Here is a 22,692-nt window from a genome sequence, read left to right on the forward strand (position 1 = left end):
TTGATTAATTTTGTTTCAATTGTAACCAAGGTGTGAACATAATAAACATGTGTAATTCAAATACATGTGTATTTTAATGATCATAGATAATAAATAAATCAAAATAACTTAAAATTTCATAAAAATCAATCGTTTTTATTAATGAAATTAATTAATAAAAGGTGTTAACCAACCTTTTATTATTGGTCGTTAAGTCCTTTTGTCTAGAAGCGATTATCAGAAATACTTCTTACTGCTATAGACACCATTACAATATTAAATTTACGTTTATACTACCTTAAACATTAAAAAAATAATCAATATATTTTAATCGAAGTATTCTTTAAATAATAAAAAATTAAAAAAGAAAAGAAAAGACGTATTCAAAATAAACGAACTTTATTTAACAGCAAAATGTCAGACGATCGAAAAAAAGAGATTCGACTCACGTCCGACAGGTGGCGAAAGGACGAAAATGACATCACGTTAGTTGCAACGTCATACCGGCATGTTCGTATAAATACGAAGTGGCAGACGAGATTATAAAATTGCCGCAGTCTTTGACGGGTTGTTATTGGAGTGAGATTCGGTCGACGAAGAAGAAGGGTTGAGGTTTTTTTAAGGAATTATTTCCATAATGGAGGTACCTAATAATTATTGCGAATTTTTTGAAGGTACGGAGAAATTATTAGAAGTATGGTTTCACGGAGGAGACGATAGCTGCGATTTAAGAAGTATACCCAGGTCAGTAGGCCTAATATTAGGCTTAGATGTCAGTGGCGAAAATATTTATTTAGTACTTTTTTTTGTATGTAATTAATGAACCGGTTAATTACGTTTCTTGATCTTTCGGGTTATTAATACGCTCGATCAACGCGATCGATCGATCAAAATGATACGACTGCGATCGTTCGCTTCGGTCAATATTCGTTTTAACCTGAAATTTTAAATGGATATAGGAAGATTTTAAACCATTTATGTAAACAAATAAGAAATATAAAACATTATTTTATTTTTAATTTAATTGTCAATGTGAAACGAGACAAATAAAAAATTGGGGCATTTTTTCCGATATTTAAACTTATTTATTCATTTGATGAGTAATTAAGAAATTAATCAGCAAATTATATGCAAAATTGGCGAAGTTTTTAGTAATAAATCTAAAGGAAAATGTTTTGTTCGATTTTCCTTTAGATTTATAACTCAAGGGGGGGAGAGAAATATACCGGATCATCCAAATTCCGCGAAATTCAGTAAAACAAATACGCAAAACAATTTGAATTTAGGTAATTTGTTTATATTATACGTAAGTGACTTGTTGTTTTTTAAACGTTAAATCTCTTACATTCGATTTAGACACGTAAGAAAACACTGTAAATGATACTGATAGTGTTATATCGATACAGGAGTTAGTTAAATTCGTATTTCGTCTCCTGAAATTCGAACTTCGTACTTTTCAAAGTGCACCTGCTCGAAATTAAGTCGTCGCTTGTCTTGTTTAGGATGTACTGTACAGTACGTTGAAGATATTTTAAGTTGTATTCTTGAGCAGATGTAACTCGTAAAGCATTCGTTAAAAATTTTTTTCCTGGCATGTTTTTCACTTCTGTTTGTAAACTCTGAACGATTTTCCTTCTTTACGGAGTTTACCGAAATAATTAAAACATTTTATATATAAATATCCATTTTATTTCTAATCGTTTATCATGTTATCACTCAAGTTTCCAATTTTGGAATAGCTCATTTCTGTTCGTGTGATCTTCATTGGCACACTTCCTTCGTTCTTGACCTTGCTTTTTTTTTTTTTTTTTTTGCTATAGGAAACGGAAGTTATCATAATTTTTATTAAATATTAGAGACTGATTAAAGGATAGTTGAAAATATAATGGATTAAAAGTTTTGATTAATAACGATCTCATTATTATAGGAATAAAAAAATAAACAAATTATCTGAATTTTTTTTCTGCTGGGTTTCGTTTTAGAACCAAGGTCAGTCAATTTCAATGGCACAAATGATCTAACCGTGTTGAAATTTGGATACTTAAAACTATGATTTAGTATGAACTTCATTAACAGTAAACTATAATTTTTGCCTTTTTATAGTTTTCTGAATATGTATTCTGATAAGTGTTGAGATAATGTTACTAATTATTTAGATTGTTGCTATTTAAACTGTCACTTCATGTTTGATTTCTTGCCAAAGAGAATGGTTTTAATATTTCAAAATCATTCTGACTGAATTAAAATACTTAAATTTAATGTAAGTCAAAGTAGATAATTTTATGATAATTTCTACTTAAAAATACTGTAAAAGATTAAAGGGTATTGACTGTTGATAGATCATCAATTTAAAAAAAATATATATAAACTGCTGATAAAAATGGGAAAGTATTTACCATAAAGTAAACCAAACTTCAATTATCTAGTAATAATCAAATAATGCCAGATTCACTATCAGCCTATAATTTGGCAATATAATTGAGAAATTAAATATACAAATATTATGTAATTTGGACTAAGATACATAATTAAGTTGCAATCTTGTATAAATTTAATAATTAGAAGTAATTTAGAATATTCTGAAGGAAAGATTGATCTAGGGCAGAATTGAAACCTGCAACTCTGGTTTATAATGCAGATGCATTGCCAGTTATGCTACCTCGACCACCATCCGATCTTTGCTTCCAGATCAATTAAAGATATAACTACACTGGGGATGATACTGCCTGTCTTTCCTGGCACTTAATCAACTTATGTTTATTCAAGTTTTATTAATATTTAATAATTAAAATTATTAAATATATAGATATTATCTAATATATATCCAGATTACAGCCTGGTGATAAATCTAGCATTATTTGGTTATTGAAAGTGTGTTATTTTTTTAATATAGAATAAAATTCAAGATCTAATTATATAATAAATTAGATATACATTAGAGCATCGATTATCTGACTCAATTGGGGACTGGGGTTGGTCCGATAACCGAAAAGTATGAAAAAATACATTATTAGTATAGTATACAGCAGGGATGGTGAACCTTTTTGTTTGCATGCCATATTGTAAGCATACTTAGCTTTAAAGGTGTTTATGCGTGCCAAATTTTCAGACTTCGAATAATGATATTTAAAGAAATTAAACGAATACGCTTTAATTAGAATAAATGTAAAAAAAGCTGATTGAAAAAAGGATGATCAGATGATAAATCGAAAGGATGATTGAAAAAGACAGAAATCATATGATACATTACGTGCCAGATGATTTCTCCTTGTGTGCCACTTTGGGCATGCGTGCCATAGGTTTGCCACTCCTGGTATACAGTATTAGTATATCGCTATTAACCTACTTCGTGTTGAATTTTCATTGATGTTAAGCCTAACAAAATTTTTTTAAAAATAATAATTGTTGCTATTGTATTGTTAAAAATTATTTCTTTATTTTGCACAAAATAAATACAGTACTGTATATAGAAAATACAAAAAAAAAAAAAATATATATATATATTAGTTACATATTTTACATAAAGTAGGCCTATACATTAGAAAAAGAAGTCCAAAATTTTCTTTTGCTTCACAACTGACACTAGTTTTTTTGCCGCTAAATCTGGCACACGTTTTAAAAACAGCAGTTTGATAGCATCGTTAAATAAAATTAAGCGTCGTTTAAATACTGGCCTCCCTTTTATCGTCGAGTCAGTGTTGCCCGCTAAAACACACAAAAATTTAACAAAAATAATAATAAAGTAGCCAAGACATAGCCAAATATTGTAGCGCCACATCACTAGCAGACATTTAAATTTGCTGACTAGAATGTGGTCGGTTAACCGATGTGACGGTTGATCGGGGGTCAGATAATCGATGCTCTACTGTATTCACTTTTCTTCATGAGCTTGTTTAGTTGGAGGGTAAGATGTTCAGTGAAGATATTTCCTTTTGTAAGAGATCAATGTCAGGTATGAGAATGCAATGATCATGCAATCTATGGGAAGATATCACGTTAAGAAAATTGAATGGATTCTCAGAAAGCAAAATTCTCCTAGATACAAAAACCTGGGTACCAGTTTGATTTACTGTGATATCATCTCTCTAAAACGTTTCAAGGGGAAGCCATCTAGTTTTGAGAGATGTATTCACTTCCTTCATATAGTATTAGATAGAAACATACATTACTAGATGTTGAAACACCCATTACTGAACTGATTTTGCTGAGGTCCATAAAGAATTTTTCTGATGGAAAACTTCCCTAAGAATACATATATGTTCAACTAAGCATAAGAACAGGCTTTTTTGGAACAATATTAAAGTGCATAAGGACCACCTGCATTAGACGGGCAAAAATTTCTGTCACAGAATAGTTTATACCTAGTCTTTGTAGAAGTTACCCGTGTTTAACGACCACCTGTGTAACGGAGACTGTGGGATCGCTTTTTGGTTCGAAACAGCATACAACAACTGTAATAAGTGACCACTTTCGCAAATATATCTAGTCTAAACTCTTGTTTGAACCCACCTTGGGCACTCCTTCCACCCTTGAAATTAGGTGTAAGTGTTAATGAATTAGTCTAGCAACAAAGGAAATTCATTTCAGTTTGTTCAAAATTGTCCTAATAACGAAAGAAATGCAAAGTGCTGTTGATAGAAGATCGTGTTAAAGTTACCAGAGAAAGTGAAAATGGTTTATCACAATGGCAATTAGCAGTGAAGTTTAACTGTCAGGCAACCTTCCTTTTTTGATTCTGCAATTGTCAATCATGGAATGTAATGAAATAGTATTGAAAAAAATAATAAAATCATTTTATTATTAATTAATAATTTTTCTTATTGTACTTAAGAAAATATTAAAAAATACAGTATTTTTAAAGTTAAAATAAGATTAAACTAACGAAAACCAACCAAAGTGATGGGAGCGATACGACGCACTTGTATATTGATAATGTAATACACGTAACTGATGAGCAAACGAAAGAACCATGTTGAATTAAGTAGGAAAAAAAGAAAGTGTGCATTATAATCGAGAATATGCGATTATTGTATTAATCTTTATAATATTGGTATTAAATCTGTCTTATAAAATCACGACAACTCCTGTAAAAATAGTTATCCGATAAGAATAAAATACAGTACAGTGGACCTCCAATATAATGTGCATGTCGGGCAGGAAACAACACCTGCGTTATACCGAATGTCCTGGCACAGTGTAATGTGGTTCACCTCTTTACTTTAGCAATAATGTCAAGCTTTTCTTTCACACTGTAAGCTTTTCTTTTATTCATCATGCATACAATAATTAAACACTATTCAAAATACATTCAGGAACTCAATACATACTCAATTACTCAATACGCAGTAACAATAAAATGAGCTACTCACTAACGCTGCACGGACCTATATAAACGTGTTTGAACTTATCGTGTCATGAACATTGCCCATATATATAGAAATATACAGATAAATACTGGTGTACTACCACAGCAGCGCTATAACAAAGGTCCACTGCACCAATATAGCTCTATTGTTGAAAAAATTCCCTTATTTTTGCTTATCTTGAGTTTTGCTTAGTAAAAATAGCTAAAAAGTGCGCAAAATATGTATGGAAATACTGTATTACAGCACCACCTGTATTGGACGACCACCTATCTAAAAGATCACTTTTTGAAGGAACCGTGTGTGGTCACCATAGACAGGTTTTACTGTACAGTACTTGATCAACATGTTTAATATACAAAATAATAATGCATTTGGCTACTTATAAGAAGCTATTATTGTAAATATGGAGATTTTGATAAGAATAATTTTTAAACTTGAACTGCTGAAAATATTAAAAATTTAGTTTGAATATCTTTTTGACTATTTAGTGTTACAAAATATTTGCTTTACTGTAATGAATATATATATTTCTGAAATTTAAACACAGTAGAATTTTGCTTATTATAATCATGGATGTTCTTACCAGTATCAGTCATTTAATATTATTGAAATTAGCATGTTCCAAAATGTAAGTTAGTTAATAAAGTCGTTATATAATTGTTCTAACTTGTCCTTTCAAAGTTAGAATTTCTATTAATTATAGTCTTATTCTCACTTATTCTGCTTAATGTTCTCTTTTGATTTAAATGAGTTCATATTAAATAAAATATATAAAAAAGCACTTCAAAGATTAGTTGAAAAGATATACACAAATTGTTGCAAGATTCCCAAAAACAATCTTTATGGTGATCTATTTTGGTCTTATCTTCTGTTTAATGTTATATTGATAAGCAAATCTTAAAGTACTTAAAAGATTTTACTGTGTTTTTAATAACATGTCGGATAAATTATGAAATATCATTTTGTATATTTTCTCATATGAACAATTTATATTTAATTTCTTTAATTAAAGAATTGATTAAATATCTTGGAATTTGTATATACAGTATTTTGAAGTTTATTCTAAACTATTTTCATAATTTTATAACACTCTTAAACATATATACTTTTTAAAAATACTTTTATTTTCATCTTAATTTTTCAACTTATTAAGAAATTGAATTTTTAAACTGAATGAATTTTTACATTATTAGATAACTAAATTTTATTATATAGTACGTGCTCAGCAAAATATTAAATAATAATCAAACACCTTTATCGTTGCCAAGAAAGTTTAATTTAAAACAAACGTTTTCGATCTATTCCATAGGCCATCATCAGGTTGAAAATTGGAACAGTTCCGCTCCAGAGGATCGAATACAAATATTTAAATTTCAAAAAATTGACAACTAATTAAAAGATAAATAATAAACAAATAGTATATAAAAATTATATCTAATAAAAACAAAGAATAAAATAAAAATTAAAAAATAAACTCATAAATACTCCTAAATACAAGTATCAACTAATACTAATGTAGAACAATAAAATAAATGCGTAAATTAAGAGGTAAGCAGGTGTGTATAGGATACCATACGAAAACGCACAGCTGGGAATTAGGAAAGATTATATTGGCGTTAAGACAAGGAATTTGAGTGTAAGACTCAAGGAGCACAAGTATAACATCAGAAAAAGTTTGTGCCACGGTACTATCCCAAATGGCTCAGACCGAAAGCTCGGTAGTTAAATGGAATGAAGTGGACATTATCAAACCCGTGAGCTCCCCAATGTTAGCAGTGGTCCTTGCTAAATGTTAGCAAGGACCGCTGAGAAAAGCAAACTGTCAGGTCAGTCCATAAGTCCATGAGCATTTTTATGATCTTGAGAAAAATCTTTTTTTGCTGTTAAAAATGTCAGTCTAATGTGATAATTTTTACACTGAAGTGTTAAATTGGATCTTATTCATATAATACTGTTCAGAATTGTGAACATTTCAGTTGTTTATTTTCGTTAAAATGGAAGTAACCGACGAATATAAAAGACACGTTTTATACTTTTTATTTTTAAGTGGTGAGAATGCTACAAATGCAGCCAAAAAAATTAAATACTGTACATAATCAAATCGTAATTAGTTCAAGGACTGCGCAGAAGTGGTTTGAAAGATTTAGAAACAAGGATTTTAGTGTGGAGGATAAGGTTCATACTGGAAGACCCATTGACTTTGATGATGATGGTTCTGCTTCAACTAGTGCAACGTTCCACAATTTCATCAACTGTTAAAGATGCTAGTAGAGCATCTTTAACAGTTGATGAAATTGTGGAACGTTTAAATTCATCCCATGGAACTGTTCATAGACACCTACAACAAATTGGAAAAGTTTCAAAGCTAGGAAAATGGATACCACATGAACTGTCAATAGCTAACAGACAACATGTAAACATTTGCATGTCTCTTTTATCCCGTATTGCTTTAGAACCTTTTCTTGGTAGGCTGGTTACTGGAGACGAAAAATGGATCCTCTATAATAATGTGACGAGAAAAAGACCATGGATGGATTGCGACAAGCAGCCAAAACCGACTGCAAAAGGTAGGTTGCATCCAAAAAAAATTCTTCTGTCTGTTTGGTGGGATATGTCAGGTGTAATTCACTTTGAGCTGTTAGAACCTAATCAAACAATTACAGCTCAAATGTATTGTGAGCAATTAGAGTGTTTAAATGAAAAATTGAAAAAAAAATCGACTGTCGTTAGTGAACAGAAAGCAGGTTCTCTTGCAGCATAACAATGCCAGACCACACACTGCAAAAATAACTGTACAGAAACTTGAAAGCTACAACTGGGAAATTTTACCTCATCCACCATATTCGCCAGATATTGCTCCCAGTGATTATCATCTTTTTCGCAGTTTGCAGAATTTTTTAAAAGGGAAAACTTTTGAGTATGAGAACAATGTAAAAAAGGCTATTTCTGAATATTTTGATTCAAAACCAAAATCATTTTACGAAGACGGGATTAAAAAGCTACCATCAAGATGGCAAGAAATTGTACAAAATAATGGTGAATACATTATAGATTGAAATAAAATTTAATTAAAATTTTTTGCTGCTTTTTTTGTAGATAAAAATACGCATGAACTTATGGACTGGCCTGATAGAAGGGACATGTATAAATGCGAGGGATGCTGAGGGCCTTCGATCGACCTGGAAGTATATTGTTAAAAACTCTGCAAGGAACTCTTAATTTACACGTTTATTTTATTGTTCTACATTGGTATTAGTTGATACTTGTATTTAGGAGTATTTTTGAGTTTATTTTTAATTTTTATTTTATTCTTTGTTTTTATTAGATATAATTTTTATACACTATTCGTTTATTATTTATCTTTTAATCCGTTGTCAATTTTTTGAAATTTAAATATTTGTATTTGATCCTCTGAAGCGGAACTGTTCCAATTTTCAGTTTTCAACCTGATGATGGCCTATGGAATAGATCGAAAATGTTTGTTTTAAATTAAACTTTCTTGACAACAATAAAGGTATTTGATTATTATTTAACTAAATTTTATTTCATCCACAAAAAATGAATTTTTAATAAAATTATTATTTTTCAAATTCCTATACCTTGATGCACATATATATATTTTTTAAACTGTGTATCTGTATGTTCCTGTAAAAGTCCAAGTTCGATAACTCTTAGAAATTACTGGTAAGTCTGGACATTTATCAGATATTGAGTGGTAAAAGTCCAAAATCCCTGTAAAATGCCCACGTTTTGAGCTTTTTGTCAGGGATTCCAAGAGATACTGTTAAATGACCGGTTCTACTGATTGGCTCTGATAAGAAAAAAAAAGGATTCATACATATCTTAATTTTTCTGATTTGTAATCTGCTTAAAAATATACATTCAGGAAATTAAAGTATTATCATAATGACTTCTATTTAATTTTTAAACTAAATTGGCAATAAATAAGCAGTGTAAATGAATAAATCATCTCTTATGATTTTTTTTTTTTTTTGTGTGTGTGTGTGTGTGTGTTTACATAAGTCTCGTTTTTAATGCAGCAGAATGAGTGACATAATATGTAGCAGATTTTATGACCTTTAACTGAATTAGTGAATAAGAAGAAAGATGATCTTGATTAACTAATGAACAATATAACACACTGTGAAATGAAGAGAAAGATACAAAAAAAAAACATGGCCAGTAAAATACCTGTTTGCTATACATTTGAAGAGGTATATGATTTTCTCAACATTGGAGTGAAAAGAAACTAATACCACCAGTCTACTGGAAAAGAAATTGTATGCTTTGATGAACTGTTCAATGTGATACATAAGGCTCACATTGCTATTGGTTATGGTTGAAAAACTCTGATGGCTATGAAACTGAATCATAAATAAAAGACAGTGACTATTGAATCTGTCATTATTATTTAAGATTATGTGAATCTTGTCTAGAGAAACAAAAAACATTGAAAAATGATAGTGATAAAAACCCATACAGTGACTTTCTGAAGAATCTCTTGTGACATGCCATTTGGGACAAGGCTCATAACATTTAGAAAAACCCTACCTGTGGTTTGTTTCTTGAAATATGCAACAAAAAATTAGGTGCTTCTATTTAATTTTTTTTCTCTTCTAATTGTCATTTTCCCAGAACAAACATGACAACTTTTCATCTTTGTAAAATTTTTCAAGTTGACATGTTACTTTCTCTGACAGCTTTCTACCTATTTTTACTTTCCTGATTGTTATAACATAGGGAAAGTATGGCAATAAGTCAAAATATAACCCCTCAAGATTTTTACATTTTTGGATCAGGACCTTAAAACATCAAGAAATGCAAAAAGGAAAAAAATTTTCCTGCATCTATGGATGTTAGTTTATGTATGTGGATAGCACAGTTTTGTTCATCCACTTTAAAGCTTTTTGTGGAAAATTTCTGAAATTTTGTAGGGAAGATTGTGTATTAGGGGATTGATGATATTTAATTTTGATGGTTAAAGGTCAATGGGGTGGGGAGACTGGGATTGTGTCATATCTTGAGTGAGGTCAGAGTTAATGAAGATTTTACTCATTATTATGAGTAAAATCAAGAAATGAGTTTTATAAAAAAAATTGTAAATTGCATTTACAATTTTTTTATAAAACTCATTTCTACTCTGAAAATTAAGCTTTTTGCCATCTATTAATAAAGTTTTTAATAAAATATCATAATCAGATGGCACCATATGCAATTTTAAATGCTACTGTTAGGATAGTTAGATAACTCATTGCTAGATTTTTTTTGTGAATGCTCTCATCTTCAAGCTTGTCTTATCATTCTAACTGAAGTATTAAAATTTCAAAATGCTCAGAGCAGATCCAAATGTTCAATTTGTGTTGCTAGATAAGCATAAAAAAGTCAGTTATGACACTTTGGCAATCCATTATACTGAGACTTAGAGTGTACAGTTTTATTTAATGCATAATTATGTGCTTTATTTAGTTTTGCAAAAACGAAAATAACTGAATTAATACTTTGTGAAATTCTTTGAAATTGAAGTGCTTTTGAGGGGCATGTTTAAGCTTATTAAGATAAAGTTAACATTTTTTAATGTATCCGTTTGTCTGGATCACATTCTACTAAGTCAGTTTTCTCCCATTAATCTGGTTAGATCAAATTAATCAGAACAACATTGTAAACAAATTTTTGGCCAGGTTTTATGTTTTTAGTAACGTATTTGATCCACTTTTTATAATTTGAATTGAAAGTAATCTTAATTGTAACTGTCTGCTACAATTATGATTACTTTTCAGAAATGAGTTGTAGCATTTTTTTTGTAAGAATTGTTACTTGTGAAAAACAAGTTCTCATCATATGAGCAAGTTGTCAACTTGTCTTTTAAAACTCTGAATATCTACTTATTAAAGTATCCTTGGCATTTGAACAATCCTCAATGAATTTCAATGTTATTAATTTTAATTAAAAATTTCATAACTGTTTTAAACTATGATCATAATAATTGTGACATTTTTCTTAAATACTGTAGGCAAGTATTTTCTTTGATCTCTTGAATGACAAACTGGTTTATGCAGAGTATTAACAAATTTCCAGAAAAAAATCTGTGCAAGTTTGCTTTTCCTTTGAAAAAGAAAACTGTGAACTACATGTACAGCTTTTCACCAATTCAGATGACTGTCTTGTTTTTGTAATTCTAAAAATCTCCATTGTTGAATTTGATCAATTCAACTTTTGAGTGTGCAGTGAAACTTTCTGTATAAGACTGTATTTCTTTTAAGTAGTACTTTAATCAGCTGATCTGTGGTTCTTGCCTTACACCTCTTTTTCATAAATGGCTAACTTGAGAATTGGCCTAATTTCTGGCATGTTTGCAAAGTTTCCCTTCTATAGGATGAATATGATGATTTCTTGATGTAATCTAGTATGATTTTGGCATGGTGGAACTTGCTTTGTCTGGCCAAAAGACATAATATTTGAGAATAGTTCTTTTGAATGTAAGGAATCAGGCAACATTGCATACATTCATGTGAGAGGGCAAAGTATGGTATGTCATCCAAAATTAACTTTTCAGAGAACTTTTGCAATGACCATTCCATTTGAAATTACCTGCTGCTTTTGATATATAATGCGTTTTTCTTATTTTCAAAGCCTCGTAGAGCTGACCAAGTATGAGAGATTTTCAGTTTCATGGTTACAGATTAAATTGAAACCTTGTCACTGTCTTCAAAGGTTCAATCCTTCCAACTTGACATTTTTTAGAATTTTGTATTTTCCTACCTGACCCCTTTCTTCTCTGTGGTGGTCTCTCAAAACATTGAACAACATAATATATAATCTATTTTTGAAATTCTTTAATTTACAAAATGGTTTACTGTAAACTTTTTCTAGTGTCTTACTTAATGTGTAAAAGCTATACATTCTTAGGGTTAAAGCTTCTTTTTTCACTGCCAATGTTCTGCAGTATTTCAAGTGCTTTCAAATTATATTATATGCAGCATAATTTAAAATTATTGGCTATTAGCTAGAGCCTGAGATATTTTGTGTGGATTTTTTTGGACCTTTTATCACATATATATATTATTTACTTAATTATTATATTTTATTTTTTCATTTAATTCTGGAAACTTTCCAAGCAGGGTACTATAGAATATATAATCACTTTTCATGACTCTTAAACAAATGTTATCAGTTGATTGTTAAGCAGAGTAAGTCAATAAGACTACAATAAATTCTGGTTTCACTGACTGACATTTAGAAATGTTAATAAATTTAAAAATTATGTATTTTCATTGTTTTAAAAATTCATCCAATGTTGTTTATTTGCTGTCTTTTCAGTACTATCGTTAAGAACATCTAGGGTATAATTAAGAAATGTTAACAATTTAAACTATTGTTTTGCAAGGAAAATAAAACACTAGTTATGAACTAACAATTAGTGATAAAATAATTATGTTGTTAATCACATTTTGATGTTAATTGAGTGAAAAGATTGTTTAAGAATGCTTATTTATCTGAAGATAATGACAACTAAATAGAAACTGATAATAAGCAGTTTTATTATAAGGATATTTTCACTTTGGGACAAGCTAATTTTGATCGCATTAAACAACTGGTTGCTTATTGTAAACATCAATATTATCTTTTTAACAATTTTTCTGATTTCACTTCTACTTCATTTCATTCTTAGCAATAAGAAAATAAATTCAAAAATAAAATACTGTTGTATTTAAGTAGAAATTCATTTGAAAATTTTGTTTATAAACTTTTTAAATTTTATTTTCAGAACCACCTGGGAATCTTTGCTAAAACTTGTAAAATGTGAAATAATTAGTTTTAAGAGAAATGAATCTCTTGATGCCTATGTGCTAAGGTATGCATTACAATTAAAATAAGTTTAAAATAAAAAAAGTTAATTTTGTAAGATTATAAATAAAAGTTGTAAAGTTTTTAGTCAACTTCCTGAATAAAAGTAATGTTTTTTTATTTTTACTATATTTTTATGTAATTTAATAGTTCAAGGGAAGTTGCAATTTCAAAAAATATTGTTTTTAGTAATTCTAGCATAATATAATTCACAAAAAATATTAAATTAGTGAGCAGATGAGCGGCTTCCCTTCAATTTTTATTTCACCTATATTTTCTTGTCTACAGCCAGCGCACGTAGGTGCACAGAGATGTCACAATGCCTCCTTCCCACCGCTCGAGGCAGAGATGGTTCTGTGTTGCGCTCTGAGGCGCATCACTTCACTGCCAGCTTATTCTAAAAGATCGTGGGTATTAGCCTTCATTTGATTGCCTGTTGAAGGCAAAAATGGCTTAACATAAAATAAGTGGCAAAACTGGGGGACACAACTTTCATTTCTTTCACTGACTTACAATGAATAGTAATAATCACTAATATCATATTTTAAAATACTTTCTATTTTTTTTTGCTTTTTTGTAATAATTGCAGTTTTTTATCAGCTGGGAGAATGGGGTTTACTAATTTCCTTGTTTTATAAGACAGTGAACTTTCTATTAATGTTGTTCTGTACACATTCTCCTAATTACTGATAAAAATACTGATACAAAAGTTGTTTTTCTTATTTAAAAAAATTGTGTTATCCCCACAGTTTAAAGCCAATAAATATTTTATCAAAATTTTTTGCAATTGGATCTCTCTGAAGACAGAATTCCATTATTAATTTTACATGTTTATATTCTGCTGTGGTATATTTGGTATGATGAAATTTTTTAAAATTTGCAAATAATTTATTTTACAGTTCATATAGTTAGTCATTTTAAACATAATTGTTTTTGTCTCCCTTTATAAATGAAGTTTTAGTTAATACTTAAAATTAAAGGCTAGATCATGTATTTAAATACAATTAAATTTTAAAGTTCCAAAGTACAATATAATTTATGACTACATTTATTTTATAAATGTATACTTATAATTTTATTATATATTAGGAACTTTTAAAAAGTTTGTTCTTGTTTGGTAAGAAATTTTGAATGCTTTGGAATTTACAGCATTTAAACAAAAATATAGTTTTGTTTGTTTTTTGATTTTGAAATTTGAATAGTTAAGCACTTGCAAATAAAGTCCCTTTTTAGTTAATCTATCCAAATTTGTAGAGCTGATGTGATCTTTAATCATTTAAAACTAGCAAAATAACTGAACTGTTTTTTTTAATAATTTGATATTACATAAAACACAAAATATTCAAAATATTTAATGATTTCATTGAATAATTTTTGGTTTTTATAATCGCAAAAATATATGAGATATGTACAAAAATTTCTAATATCTTGATTTTTTTTTCTCACAAAAAATTTTTGTTGTTAAAATAATTTTTTTTAAAATTTCAAATATACCACACAAGATATCATGGAAAATACTATGTAATCAGTCTTTCTTGTTAAAACAACCTAGATCAAAATATATTTTTCTTGTTTTAAACAGAATTTACTTAATTATTAGTTGTAATTTTATGTTAATTTCTGCAATATATTAAAACTTTAATTTATTTTAATCTATTAAATATTAGTATATTTTAATTTTTATATTATATGAACTTTTTATTTTTAATATTAATTTTTAAATATATTATGCACTTAGCTCAGAAAGACTGATTATGGTAGCAAAAATAAACAAATTTTCTGTCTTTGGAGATCCTTTAGCATTTAAATACAAAAGCTGGTGCTGGCACGTAGTGGAGTGTGGAGCTGTTACTTACAATTAGAGTGCAGTCTTTGCACCAACCCTACGGCGTTCAGCCTGGTTTCAACATACAAAATTATAAATTTAATATGAAGTTTTGTTTTTTTTTTCCAGTGAGAGCAGCATGTTCATATCCAAAAACCGTTTTATTCTGAAAACATGCGGTTCAACAACTCTCCTCCGTGCAATTAAACCACTTCTGTTTCTAGTGAGAGAATTTGCAGGTTTTGATCATGTGTTGGTATGCATATTGTAAAATTTTTTATAAATTAGTTTTAAAAAATTACATAATGAATGTATTTTATTTATTTTATATGGATATGTATTTTTATTTTCAGGATATATTTTATTCCAGAAAAAATTTTATGAGACCAGAATTACAAGATAAACCACATACCAGTTTTGAAGATGAGGTAAAGAAATGTACTTTTTATAAATTTTAACAAATACACTGCATTCTAAATATAATTTTTTTTTTTTTACAGGTTGAAGTATTGGATGAATTATTTAAAGGTAAAAAATTATCTATGTAATCAAATACTGAAGAAATATATAGATATCATTGTAAATCACTTTGAAATGATATTCTGGAGTGTTTTCTAATGTTAAACTGGAAATTGTGCTGCTTTGATGCATAAACTCTGTCAACTCTCTGGTGTATAATTTTTGTGTGTTAATAATGATTTACAATTAGAGAATTTTCTCTATGGTTCTATGTGACTACTGGTTTAACAGTTTCATTATTAATGATAAAAATTTGAGAGGGCTTAATGCAAGCTTCATGTTTTGTTTCCCTCAATTGCTACCATGGGAGAATTTATTTTATTGATGCAGACACCATTACTTCTAGACCCTAAGCCAATAGACCAACATTTATTTCACATTTAAATAAAGATTCAATTTAGATTAATTTTCTCATATTTTAATAATACCATAATAGTAAATTAATATAACTTAATTTTTATATGAAGATGGAAACAATTATTTCTTTAATTTCATCCAATTCACAGAAAGACACTAAAACAATCTTAATGCTTTAAGGTCAGAGTTAACATAAAACTATTTCAAATGAGATTGTGAAATGATCTGAGCAGCATTGATGAAATAGATGAACTTTTTGTAGCTGTAAGCTGATGAATAGATGAAATAGATGAGCAGCATAGACAAAATAGATGAGTTTTTAAATGAAATTAATTTAACAATCATAGAATCATTTATCAGTAGCCTTTCTAAAAATTTTAGTGTATTTAACATTTTTCGTCTTTGTTCAGAAATCAGGACCACTTCAGTTCCCAAGCTTGCCAGATATTTGTCTATATTGTACTAGATTTTTATAAAATGTAATAAATTATTGACAGTTTAAATTACAAAAAATCACTGTTTGAATAAAAATTAAATATTTTATTCATAATGAATGGAAACACTTAATGTATACAAATAATTAAGTAAATTTTGAACTGATTTTTAAGGTTTCTCATTGATATAACATTGTAACATATATTAGATGTATGAATCCAAATAATGAAGTTCTTTATTAATTGAAAGTTCTAATACTGTAAAATTATTTTGAAGAAAGATTGATTTAATTTTAATTATTAAAATTTTCAGATGGAGCAGCATACTGTCTTGGAAAAGTGAATAGAGATTGTTGGTGAGGATATCATTTTGAAATATTTTATTTTAGGAATTTATTTAAATTAGGTAATTTTGAAATTGTATTGACATGTTTAAAACCTGTGTTTTAAACTAAAATTATAGGTTAATTTTTTATTAAAATTTTTCAAACTTTCTAGTTTATTTTGTTATGTAAACTAATCTGCATCTTTTAATAATTAAAACTTTCAGAATATTAAAATTGAGGGACTCTAAACACTTGGTATAATTTCACTTTAATCATTTGTATTTGTAAAATTTCTGAATGGTTAAGTTAGAGTTTATCATATATATTGCTTGCTTTGATTTATTTTCCTTTTTAAAGATGATCTTATCAAATTGCCATTATAAATTTTAAAATATCCAATGGGGAGAATTATGACCTAAGCAAAAATTTTATTTCAAGTTCTGTATTTGTCTATCTAGTTAGTCAGATATAATTGGAACAATGAAAGATTGTACTTGGTCAATACCAAACTGTGTCTATTTTAAGGCAGCTATGATGGCAGGGGTGTCAAACTGGAGGGCTGTCTGTGGCCCCTGATGTGATTTTTCATGATCCTCTAAAATTAAATAAAATGGCTTGCAGATCAACATTAACTGATAAACATCTATCTGTCGTAATGAAGATTGTTTGTTCTCAGTCTTTGAATCCATATATTGGAAAACTAGTACGAGGAAGATAATGCTGACAAGTTTCCAAAGAAAACAATTAATTTTAGTTTTATAAATATGTACATGAAATAAATGTTTAAATAAAAGCAATACTATAGCAATTATATATTGTTGAGTTGAATTCACTGAACTATATAGTGTGTTTTAATTGCCCTATCTATATTCCTGCATTCTCACTTCAAATTATAATTTTAAGTAAATTTGTAAATGTGATGTGGCCTGCTTGAATCTTACCAGTTGCATTAATGGCCTATTATTTAAATGAGTTTGACACACTGGGTAATGGGATAAGGTAATTGTGTTTTGATTATATATGGGAGTACATAAGCTGAAACTTTTGTAACCTAGGGATAATTGGAAAGTAGGGGAGGAGAGTCACACACTTTCACTTTAGAGAGTGTTTTCTGGGGTGTCTTGGAATATTTTCCAAAATAGTGAGCTTCCATGAAAATTGAACTTTAACTATAATTCACACATTTGGAGGCATTTCAATTAGATTGAAATGTTTTCAAATGTGTAGGTTTTGGTTCAAGTCTTGTTTTATTAACTTTGGTTTGAAGTGATTGGTGAAAAGTTAGTGTTTTAACAAAAATTGATTTGATGGTATTGGGTGCTGATTACCAGCTTTAATGTGATTTCTATGTAAATACCAGCTGAAGGAGTTGAGAAGACTTAAAATGCATACTGGAAAATAAATCTGTTTCTCTAAGTTAATTCATTTTTCCTCATTATTGAATGTTTGCTAAGTGAAATAATAAGTCTAGACTGAAAAGTATGTTTATTAAACAATATTAGGACAGGAAAGCTTAATCTAATAGGTTGTTGTTGTTGTTAAAATCTACATACATTATGCTAAAAAGGAACAAGTAATATAAGAATTTGCCAAAGAATTACAAACTTCCAGGTAACAAGTGTGGAAAAATTAATGAAATTTTTATTGTTACACCAAGCACACACATGAAGAATAAATAAGGATGATGAATTTTGAAAAGAAACATGTAAGAAAAAAATTAAGTGCTGATGATGATTTAACATATGAGGAAAGTATCACTTATAGCACAATTCTTCTGTTCTTAAGATTTATGAAAAGTTAATGTAATTAAATATTGATGTAATAGTATAGCTTAAGAATGAAAATACTGTAATTAGGTTTACACATGTAAAAATAGCTGTCAACAGCACACCTACAAATATCAGGTAATTTAAATGTGTTAAGTTTTTAACTACAGGTATCCCTTGTACAACACATCCCTTGCATTCCTATGATATGGTTCAAGAACATTCCCAGACAAATGTCACACTTTTTAAGGACAGTCATTTGATATTCAAACAAGCATGCATGTGGCCTTATATTTGCCTATGGATTTTGGAATATTGACATTTTTAATGTTTTGTGCCTTTCACTCAGTTTTCTTTAATGAGAACTGATTATACAATTTTTCTACTTTCTTATCCTAACTTCCTATTCAAGCTTTCATATAAACCAGTTATTGTTGCTGTTGTGCCAGTGCTCTAAAAGAACCTGAAAGACTTTGTGCTTTATTTTATAGATTAAATTCAAAGTTACTAAAAAGATTAAAAATAGGCAAACACAAGCAAATCTAAATATCAGATTTTATGAAAAAACAACAAAATCTCAATTATCAGTAACATCTTGATTTAATAAGGTCAACAATAAATAAGCTTGGATGATATTTTGCCAAAAAGAAAACATCCTCATTCAGTGATGTTTAGCAGTGAAGAAAAATTAATATTAACAAGCAACACTTTTGATTGTGATTGTTAATTATTGATTGCTTCAACAAGCATTTTTTTTTTTATGAAAAAGAATATACTTTTGGAACTTAGGAACCTAACCCTAAGTTTTGTATTAGTCCTTTGTTTCATATAGCACAGATACTGCTACAGATACTACAGGATCTATTTTTAACAGTACCTTTTATTCCAGGATTTAATAAAGGAAATATGATATGATACTTTTTGTTTACATAATAATAATTTTAAAATCAGACAAATACTGCATATTTTTATAAATTATTGCTGATTTTAAAGTATGAGGGAATGTAAAAAGGGGAAGTTTTCTATTTTATTCCTGTGAAAGTAAAGTTCACAGCATGTTATGACTCAGTTGATATCTGAAGGCAAGTTCATATTTCATGAGAGCAGAAAAGAGGAGAAAGACACTGAATAGGTTTAGCACACAACACTTTGTTCATTACTGGTGACCTGTTTCAATTTTTTGATCAGTGGTTGAAGTTTTATCTTTCTTATATCTGTTGGTAGCCCATTTCTTTGCATCCTTTAACATTGAGAATAATAAAATTGAAATAAGAGTAAATTATTTTTGCTGAATTGTAATTCATTTATATATCTTAAGTTAATCAAATATGAATTTATAATATCTTTACATATATATTTAAGATTTACTTAAAATATCAAATGCACCTCAGGGTCATAATCTCTTATAAGGTTAGGGGCTGTCCATAAATTACATAAGAGCGATTTTGGCCATTCTATACCTCCACCCACCCCTGTGTAAGAAACCGTAATATTTTCTTTGATTCCCTCTCCCCTTCCCTATCTTATGTAATATTTAGGCATGATTTTATAGAATTTTAAGAACTTTATTTTTTAATTATTAACATTCTTCTATAATTAATTGTTAACAATATTTTTATCATCATTAATCAACGTCATAATATTCATTTTTATATTAATTTTAATTTTCATGAAAGGATGTGAAAAAACTTTGATAGATTGACTAGCTAGTGTACCTGTAAACAAACATCATACAAAATATTTGTAGCCGGGTCGGAGCAGTCGGTGAGCTATAGCCAATGAAAGCTTCGAAACTACAACCAATCAGACTTTGGATATATGAAAACTATCAAATCAAACAAACATAACTTTACTTTATATATATTTATGATTTATTAAAATTTTTCCTTGTACCTTATTTCTTTCATAACCTCTTAAATTTTAAATGGGAACACACATGATTTTAATTTATATATTAAAAAGCATTATCGACATAATGAGAAAAGATGGTATTATTTAGACTTTTCATAAGAATTTATAAACGAAGTAAGATCATAACTGCAAAGTTTAATCAGGTAGATTACAAAAATATTTTTAAAAATTAGAAAAACTTAAAAAGATTTCTAACACCCATTCTGATTGGTCCTTACGAATTGGCCACCGACATAATCGTACTTAATGTGAATGCTTCTACTACTAGTTGGTCTGATTATAGGCTCGGTCAGGTTGGACCAGTCGGTCATAGTGTGAAACAGCCCTGACTCAGTTGCAAAGGACTACACTCGCATCCCTCTGTCATGTAGCAGCCTTACAAATTATATTCATGACAATACTGTGCAAAAGTGGAATCAACAATGGTTGAACAGTAAAACTGGTAGAATAACAAGGCTTTCTTTTTCTAGTGTTGAATGCAGGTTCTCATCACCACTTAGAGATTTAATGTTTGCTACTGCTCCACTACTTACTGAGTATAATTTTAGAAGCTACCTGGCAATGTATAACTGGGCAGAAACTGCCTCTTGCTTTTGCTCTACAGAAAACCTAGACACCGTCGACCATATGATCTATCATTGTCCAATTTACGATGAAGATAGACTTATTCTGAAATTAGAAATCTTTACGCTTGGTTTCAGGTGGCCATATCCATTCGATAAGCTTGTTCAGAAGCCACGAAGCCACTGTTTGATGCTTTTTTACAATTATGTTCAAAAAATATGGAAGATAAGACTATTTATAATTTCTAGTTTTACATTTTAGTTTTCACTAAAAGCCGAATACTAATTTTATGTTTACTTTGTATTATGTATTTTGGTTTATTTATTCTTAGTGTTATACACCCATAGGAGTGGTGCACTTATTCTAATTAAAAAAAAGAGAGAAACCACCACATGGCCTTTCTCCCATGATAAAAAATGTTTTAAACATGTTTTGTAAACATTTGTAAACATGTTTACAAAACATGTTTACAAATGTTTGCTAGAGCTGTTATTCTATCACATCACACCTGATAGTGTTAGTACAACAAGCATTCTTAATAGGAACCGCCAAATTCGAAACTCCACCACTCAATGAGATCAAAACATAAAAATAAGAATATTACGTAAGACGAGATCTATTACCCCCTACCCCCGAGTAAGAAATTGTAAGAAATCCTTGACCCCACCCACCCCAAAATACCTTATGTAATTTATGGACAGCCCTTATATGCTCTCTTCTTGAATTAACCACACTCATTTTAAAAGTTTGATTCTGGTACTCTTCCAAAGTATATTTTTGGTTTTAACTGAAGCACCAAATTTTAAATGCTAATGTTCATGTGCACTTCTTTCATTGTTTGAAGTATAAACTTAAAACTAAAATCTAATCATTTTCAATTTATGAAGTTTAAATTTTATTACAGGTATCTATATACATTGAATCCATCTGTACAATTTGGAGGAATTCAAGTTCCAGACCAAACTTTGGAGATATCCTTTTCATTAATTTTTTTCAACTGACATAATAATTCCTTTAAAATATTCCTTAATGAAAAACACATTATCATGCAAGATTTAGATCAAAAGATAATGAAAATATTCACAAGAGAAGTGAGTGCATCTGCTAAAGATGCAACTCAGAAGTCAGGAATTGATAAACTGCTACCAGGGGTGACTATTGATGATTTTCTCTTTAATCCATGTGGATATTCTATGAATGGTTTACTGAAAGGAGTAAGTTTTGTTTAATCTTTGAAATCAATTTAAAATTGATGATTAATAATGATCTTATTTATATGTAGGGTTATTACATAACAATTCACATCACACCAGAACCACTTTGTTCATATGTGAGTTTTGAAACTAATATTCCTCAGGTTTGTAATAAATTATAGGTAATTTGGTTTATTTATGTAATTCAACTTCAATCTTATCAACAAAATCTACAATAAGACAAGTCTTGCCAAAACACACATTTTATTTCTTAATATTAAACTTTTCTAACGGTGTAGTTTCGAAATGCATTTTGTAACTAGGATGTTGCAAAAAAGTTAAGGATTTGAGAAATGTTTTGGCAAGACTTGTTACTGTAGATTGTCACAGCAGTGTTTTTGAATGTTTTTCTTATCCATGGACCAGTAAAATTATGAATAATTTTGCAAGGACCAATAATTATATGCAACTATGAATTATGCTTATCTACAGTTTCTGTATGTAATTGTAGATTACTATTTAAATGTCATCTGTAATTAACTGTGCCAGTGTCGGTATGATCAAAAATTTTTCTGTGGACGCAGTGCTAGTTTGAAAAATATCAGTC

General features: G+C 29.0%; 2 protein-coding genes across 5 annotated transcripts in view; one reads left to right on the top strand and one right to left on the bottom strand.

Moving 5' to 3' along the window:
* Window positions 1-480, bottom strand: part of Cdk8 (cyclin-dependent kinase 8) — a 47,965-nt gene extending 47,485 nt beyond the window's left edge. For 2 of the 3 annotated variants that reach the window (XM_067264457.1, XM_067264459.1), the window contains exons 1-2: window positions 378-480; window positions 174-276 (exon numbers count right to left, since the gene is read on the bottom strand). The gene's annotated coding sequence lies outside the window, so the exon portion shown is untranslated. The remainder of the gene's footprint in view (window positions 1-173; window positions 277-377) is intronic. The other variant, XM_067264458.1, reaches the window with a different exon arrangement.
* Window positions 471-22,106, top strand: LOC136970085 (S-adenosylmethionine decarboxylase proenzyme-like; the record flags this gene model as incomplete). Of its 2 annotated transcripts, XM_067264462.1 has the most annotated exon segments (9): window positions 691-723; window positions 13,111-13,197; window positions 13,479-13,597; window positions 15,145-15,271; window positions 15,369-15,443; window positions 15,516-15,543; window positions 16,639-16,681; window positions 21,797-21,863; window positions 21,933-22,106. In XM_067264462.1, coding segments are annotated over 7 exon segments (573 nt in total), but the record flags the coding sequence as incomplete, so codon positions are not given.
* Between the last annotated feature and the right edge of the window lie 586 nt (window positions 22,107-22,692).

Source organism: Centruroides vittatus, unplaced genomic scaffold, assembly GCF_030686945.1.
Source record: "Centruroides vittatus isolate TY-2023 unplaced genomic scaffold, ASM3068694v2 contig_1895, whole genome shotgun sequence".
Classification (NCBI taxonomy): Eukaryota; Metazoa; Arthropoda; class Arachnida; order Scorpiones; family Buthidae; genus Centruroides; species Centruroides vittatus.